The sequence below is a fragment of the Helianthus annuus genome, chromosome 3 (genome assembly GCF_002127325.2).
Source record: "Helianthus annuus cultivar XRQ/B chromosome 3, HanXRQr2.0-SUNRISE, whole genome shotgun sequence".
Lineage (NCBI taxonomy): Eukaryota > Viridiplantae > Streptophyta > Magnoliopsida > Asterales > Asteraceae > Helianthus > Helianthus annuus.
Window position 1 is genome coordinate 107,389,802 of NC_035435.2, and position 7,310 is coordinate 107,397,111.

The 7,310-nt window shown below is 38.3% G+C and overlaps 1 protein-coding gene across 1 annotated transcript; it reads right to left on the reverse strand.

The window, feature by feature from the left end:
• Positions 1–889: 889 nt before the first annotated feature.
• On the reverse strand, positions 890–7,101 carry LOC110931589 (protein CHROMATIN REMODELING 35). Its single transcript, XM_035987924.1, has 7 exons — positions 6,942–7,101; positions 6,744–6,801; positions 5,654–6,129; positions 4,510–4,890; positions 3,177–3,332; positions 1,296–3,073; positions 890–1,153 (listed from the first exon to the last, which is right to left on the reverse strand). The coding sequence occupies exons 2-7, from the start codon at positions 6,796–6,798 to the stop codon at positions 1,147–1,149; spliced, it is 2,853 nt and encodes a 950-aa protein (XP_035843817.1). The 5' UTR covers positions 6,799–6,801; positions 6,942–7,101; the 3' UTR covers positions 890–1,146.
• Positions 7,102–7,310: the final 209 nt, after the last annotated feature.

The following is a 7,310-nucleotide window of genomic DNA, read 5'->3' on the forward strand; positions in this document are numbered from 1 at the left end:
ACTACACATGGTCTAAGGCTATGTGTTATGGATTCACATTTTTTTTACCGTCACATCATAAAGTGACATTTCTTGTTTCTTTCTATGTGTGTAATAGTTTCACATGTTTTAACAGCCCACTGCCCTATTAAAATATTATATATAAATCTAATAGAATTAATAATAAAAAAAAACAAACCATGCGATTGGTCAATGGGGCATGAGGCCCACACACTACCCCCTTTAACAATGGTTGTTGGTTAAAGGGCTAACGGAGGGGTGGATTAGTGTTTAATGCCGGATCACCGCCACCATGGCAAGGGTGTGATCCAGTAACAGATGGTCTAACTATGGAGAAAACAGAATGTAGAGTGAATAGAATAACCACCATTAAGCTTTTCGGTCCAACGACACCAGATGCCTCTCCCTATCAAAATGGTGTGGGCACAAACCCCACACAATAGGTAATAGATGGACTTTAAAAGTAGATTTTAGTAACGCCGGCCCTGAGAATTCGTGTACCATCTTCGAGCTCCAAAAAACGTGCCCTTAGGCCTTAACAAAATTGGGTATTGAGCTCAATAAAGGTCTAAACCTAATGTCAATGGGCTAATAACTAATCTAAAGCATAATAATAGTTTTGTAAGTGGGCCTATGTTGTGTTTCTATAGGTATACCCTATTAAAAAAATTTTACGTATACATATCGGGTTTTTCTAAAAATAGCGTGCCCTTAGAAATATCGGGCCCTGGCCGGTGGTCCTCCCCGCCCACCCCCAGGGCCGGCCCTGGATTTTAGAGGTGTGTGTTCGCCGTCAAAAAAAAGTGGATAATTTATATTAACCTACAATTAAATATGAAAAATATAAATTAATCTCAACCTACACATGATTTTCAATAACAAAACAAAATGAATCATATTAGATGTAGCCCAGCCTAAATAATGATTTCATTTGAAAGATGACAGCAAATATGGGCATTGTAATTTCAGAATTAGCAGGAGACCAAACATGTGAACCCTAAAAAAGAAATCAACTTCCAGTAAAGTATGACATCTTAATTTACCTACAAAATATTAATTAAAACTAGATTTCTACCCGACCCGACCACAGCAGCAAAAAACATTCCTAGAGGAGAGAAATATCAACAGGGGTTGCCACCTCAGCATTCATGATCTACAAAGAACACATGAGAAAGTAAAATCAGATATTAGGTCACCCTTGTGAAACATAAATCAATAATAACAATGCCTTGATCCGTTACCCAGCCCGTTAGACCCGCCCGTTTTGCACTTCAGACAAAAGTAACGTTACTAACCTTCTAGACAATGCAGTTACATCTTCATTCAACCAAGGAGTTTCCAGAAACTCATCACCACAATCTTTGACATCAATCGTCTCCATTTCAAATTCGTTACGACCACAGTACTCATTCCACTCAAACCACATTTTCGCAATGGACTCCTTTCGGAAACATGTGGTATGATCTTTCTCTTCAGGAGAACCCGCAGCAATTAATCGATAAGTATACACCTTCCTCACCTGCCCTGGTCGAAAAGCCCGACCTATCGCTTGACGGGTCACAGACGGATTCAAATGCACATCCAAGATAATGATTCTAGAAGCCCCAACCAATGAAATACCCTCCCCACACGCCTTTATTGACCCGAAAAACACTTTGGCTTCATATGTGTTGTTGAATGCATCCATTGCCACCTCGCGCTCATCATTGTCATGATCTCCAGTTATCATGAATATTTCCTTGTTAAGTCTCCACCCTTTGACTTTCATGGTCAACTGTAGCAAGAAATTTAACGGGAGTAGATAATTACCGAAAACGAGAAGTTTTTCGCCACTGGATTCACAAAGGCGAAGTAGATTGAGAAAAAACTTAGCCTTCACACCTTCTCTCTCATCCAAGTTCTCCAAAAGTGCATCAATTTTTTTGTGTATGTTGTCGTCGTTTTTGTCGTTAGTTGCGGAATTTACAAGAGACTTGAGTTCCGGGTGGACGTAAAGGGCACTACCGTCCGCACTAACTTTGAATTTTCTCGACATTTTTTTCAAATCTTTAACTTCCCGTCTTTGCTTCGGGGTAAGGTTTAAAAACACGGAAAAATCCACATGGCCCGGAAGCTCATCCAAGAAATCCCCTTTGTAGTAGTGAAGAACCTTTTTCGTCATCTCCCGTAAATCTTCGATAACCGTAACCTTTCTTTTAAAATTCTCATCCTTGAGTAACGTATGTTCAACCAGCTCGCAAAACTCGACGTCAGTGCCCTTCTTTGAAAGCTTTCTTCGGGTTTCCATTGATACTCTACTCAAAATACGCCTTTTTATTGTTCTAGAATCCTCCATTTTCAAGAACCTTGGTCGAACAAGGTTCAAGATATTGAAGACCTCAGTCACGTGATTTTGGTAGAGTGTTCCGGAAAGAACCACTTTTCTTGGAGTTTGAACCTTTTCAACAGACGTAAAAACATCAGTGTCCTTGTTTCTTGGAGTGTGGCCCTCGTCTAATATCACAAGTGATGGGAATGTCAACAGTATTTCTTGACAGGTGGCGGAAACCGCGCTTCTGTCATTGTCACACACTATTGTGGAGAACTGTTTATAGCCGAGAAACAGTATGGACCTCGTGTTGGCCCATTGTTTAAGCACTTCAAGTTGCTGAGCCCGGTTATCGGCCTTTTGGGAATAACAGTCAAAGAGGGGTATGTCTTCAACTTGCCACCTTTTAAACTCTTTCTTCCACGTGGCTAGAATACCTCTTGGTAGAACCACTAACGGTCTTGCATCTGGATATTTAGCCATAAAACTTTGGATAAAACTGATGAGCATGAACGTTTTCCCAGATCCCGGAGCGTGGGCCAGGATGCAGCCACCTGGATTGTCGGTAACTAAGTTACTTAAAAGAAAATTAAAGCCTTCGATTTGATGCGGCTTCATTTGCTTTTTATGCCTCGGATGAGCTGATACTTCTACCACCGAGAAATCTTTTCCCGGTGCTTTCACTCCATCGAGAACTGCACCAGACGACTCTCCTGATTTATCAGACCGGCCTTCGTTATAATAAGTCCTCGTACTCTTCGAGCTCTGAGTTCAGATCAAACACAACATTATAATCTCAAATGCTATTTGTTAACGTAGATTAAGAAAGATAGTTACGTAAATGTGTAAATGAAGATATGGGATGTACCTTGGGGCGCTGATACTCGATAATGGATTCGATACTCCGTTCAACTACCCCACAGACACGGCACACGTAACCGATATCGTCTTTTAATATATATGAATGGTCACATTCTTCATCTACCTTTGCATGTTCGGTGGCTGAATGGTCCATATCAGCATCCTGACAGAGATAAAAGGAAATTACACTTCTTGAACTTAGACCTAAAGTAACTTTGACCTTGGTCAATGAAAAATTTCCGGTGCCACAAATTTACATGAAATCAAACCAAGTGCAAAGTCATGTTTTTTAATATAGGTAGAAAATGCCACATCTAATACATGTATTAATGAACTAAACCTTTGTTCAAGCATTTTTCTCATTCTTTTGTTTGTGCATCAGGTATCCTGATACATTCTATGCAGTTAATGCGGTAAAGAATCCGATATCGGTCAAGGACCGATATTTGAGATATAGGTTATTGCGGTGGGATATCGGTAATTTTAATATCATGTAGAATTTATATATATATATATATAGGACAAAGATCCGTTAGGAACCACCCTTTATTGCGAGAACCGCGAGAACCAATGTGAACACAACCAAAAATGCCTAAAAATAGCTAAAAAACACACAAAATTTTTTTTTATTTTTTTTTAATATTTTTTATATAAAAATCGCAACTTTTAGTAGCCAAAAAAAAATTGTTATTTTTTGGCTACTAAAAGTAGCGATTTTAACATAAAAAATATTAAAAAAAATTAAATTTTTTTTTTTATTTTTTTAGGTTTTTTGGGGGTTTAGTTTTTAGCATTTTAGCTTTGGGGGGGGGGGTAGGTTCTTTTAGCTATTTTAAGTTGTGTTCACATTGGTTCTCGCGGTTCTCGCAATAAAGGTGGTTCTCGCATGAACCTTACCCTATATATATATATAGCAATTTATCGGTAATTTTAATATCATGTAGAATTTTTATATATATAGCAATTTAACACTAACAATTCAGTATACTCTCCTACCGTTAACAAATTAACCTTTTGCAACTTGCAAAACCCTAACAATTGTAGCAAGTAGGAACTGATTAAGACGTAAAACACTAGCAATTAAGACTTAAAACACTAATAGCAGCAATAAGAAGAAAGACGAATGGTAGAACTAAGAAGAAAGGTATTGATATCGCAAAAGTCGGTGATATATCGGTCAATATCGTCGATAATATCGGTATTGATAGTTGACACTGATATATTACATGGGGACCAATATATATCACCGATGCTAAGTGCATAGGATACATTCTCTTTGAATTTAATTACTTGGCATGTGAGCATGCAAATAACAAATAAAGATTAAAGAAAACGTGTACCTTTGAGGACTCTAATCCAAAGTTCATTTCTTGCCAAATATCAGCTAAACCATCAGCAAGTGGATCATTTTCTTCCATATCTGAATCAGAATCGCCACCGACATATTCACCTTTATCGTGCTTCCTTTCAACCTCTGCATCTTCATCGACATTCTTGTCTTCTGTAACTGTTGACCCGACAACGATATTTGTTTGTTCTCCTTCTTTTTCTCTTCCTTTCCCTTTCCCTTTTCCCCTCCCTCTCCCTCGTCCACCGCCACTTCCACCGCCACCGCCACTTCCACCGCCACCGCCACCGCCACCGCCACCGCCACCGCCACCTCCGCCTATTCCTCCGCCTCCTTTCCCGCTTGAAGATTGACCTTGCGAATAATCTCCCTCCTGCATGATGAAACCAAAACATCATATAAAATTCAATTGTATTAAATCAAAACAGGTTTGGGTCGACTAATACGATCCGTTTAAAAAAGGGGTCGTGTTCGGGTTGATCCGTATTAAAAACAGGTCGGGTTCGGGTTGACCCGTTAACTTGTTTAACTATTTAGTTTTAAAAAACTTTTATAATTTTGTTTTTGTTTGTTTCTACTTTCTATTTACATGGTTAGTCATAATAATGTTAGTTTTGACACATTATATTGTTTACTTGTCAAACTCATACTCACCATTAAACATGTTATCAATACCCCGCTTAAAACCCAACAACTCACTTAAAAATCAACTTGTATGGCTCATTTAAAAATACGAATTAAACGGGTCGTGTTTGGGTTGACCCGAATAATAACATGGGTCAGGTTCAGGTTGAACATTCAAACCAACCAACCCGTCAACCCGACACAATTGACACCCCTAGTTGAATGGGTAAATTTAAAAACTAGTCAAAAGGTGAAACACGTCAAATGGGTCAAACACCTCCAATCGAAATCACTTCCTTCAAAAGGTTTTTTTTACAATTCAGTAGTACAGTTAAGTTATTTATATTTGATACAATCATCAAAATGGGTAGGTACCCGACCCAGCCTGTTTTGACATCTTACCAGCGTACCCATTTGGCCACTTCTACGGGTAAGCATGTAACACATCTTTATCGATAACAGTTTGCATCACAAATACATGAAAGGTTATACCAGATCTTCATTGAACTTACCAAAAATTGTTTCATTGAAAACTGCCCTTCAGGCTTATTCAAGACCACGTCTCGATATGGTTGAAAAGGCCTCCCGATTGTGGGTTCGTCATCATCCGAGTCGATATTAACAACAGCACCTGGTGCATTTGTGTCATGAACATTGCCAGCATCATGCATAACAATATCCCGCACAGGATTTGTGACGGGAACCTCATTTTTCACATGATTTGTCTCCATTAAATCAGCTCCTAGTGAGGGAAACCTTCTAAAAGAAGGCATCAACATCTGTTTTCTTAGCAAAATTAGATCTTCTATGTCTTTTGTAACAGACCCGTATTTAGGTGAATCAAGCTCTTGCATCCGATCTCTAATAGCAAACGGGTTAGAATAGTCAATTGTTCTCTTTGACTTGTTTGCATCGTATGCGTACGCACTGTACAGTGGGCTTGGAGATGCACTTTCTTCATTCTTGATTAGCTGTCCCGTAAATTTTCCTAAAACAAAAACACACACATACAAGAAGTGAGAACTTTCTACCCTTCAAACTTCAATTCAAAGTCACAAATGTAACATGAGTGGCAGATCTTGACCTGCGTTATTTCTTGACTACGCTTACAAGAATCTTGCTACAATTACGAACAGATAATAAAAGAACACAAGCTCAAAGATCATTAATTCTAAATGCTTGATTGTCAGACCATGTGTTATAGAGGGGCCCCGTTGAGAGCAAAAAAGGTCTGCCACATGGCACCACGTAGAAGCCACCTAAGCAACCATCATGCCCCACGCCCCAACGGCGCCCCACCATGGTCTAACAGCATATATCTCTCTATCTGTATTTATATTTACATCGGTCTTGCCAACGTACAAACTCGAAAGAAAAATGTAGCTAATAAACAATATCCATTAGAGTTCATTAGCACTCTCAAACCCTAAAAATCACCAAATTAGCACAAAATTCTGATTTCTGAAAACATAAAAACATATCTAGGGTTTTAACTTGTAACATTTCAACATAAGCTACTAATTCATAACACTGATTCAATCAAACAATCATCTAACAAAACTGAACAAATATAATCCATACATAGTGCGAGAAAAAGAGTACCAGAGGGTGTAGAGCTTGTGGTGTAATGCGTTTTCATCCGATCTTCAACGTCCATTGACTGTAACAAAGTAGAGGATTATATGATCGGTAATCGGAGATAATTATAAGCATAAGGATCACTTGTTCGTGGTATTTATACGGAAAAAAAAAACTTAAAATTAACAGAAACCCTAGAAATTGAGCACGGAGATGACTTACATTGTGAATTGGGGTAACAGTGACGTCAGTTTAACGATTATGGTTGAAGAATAGAAGGATTAGAGAGGAAAAGTAACTGCTATGGAGGACGACTGTGAGTGGGTTTTGGGGTTGGGGTGAAATTTGATGCGAAGAACAAACACTAGGAGAGAATGAATAATAACAAAGGCACACATTAACTATTTTTGGTGTGACATAAACTATTTCACTAAATAACCCTATAATTATTTCATTAAATAATCCTATAATTATTTTTCATAACAACAAAGGCACACATTATATCATTAGGATACCACTAGATAATTTAAACAATTTAACTGTAACTAGTGTGATTTCCTTGCGATTCGCGGCAAACTTTCGTTCAATACC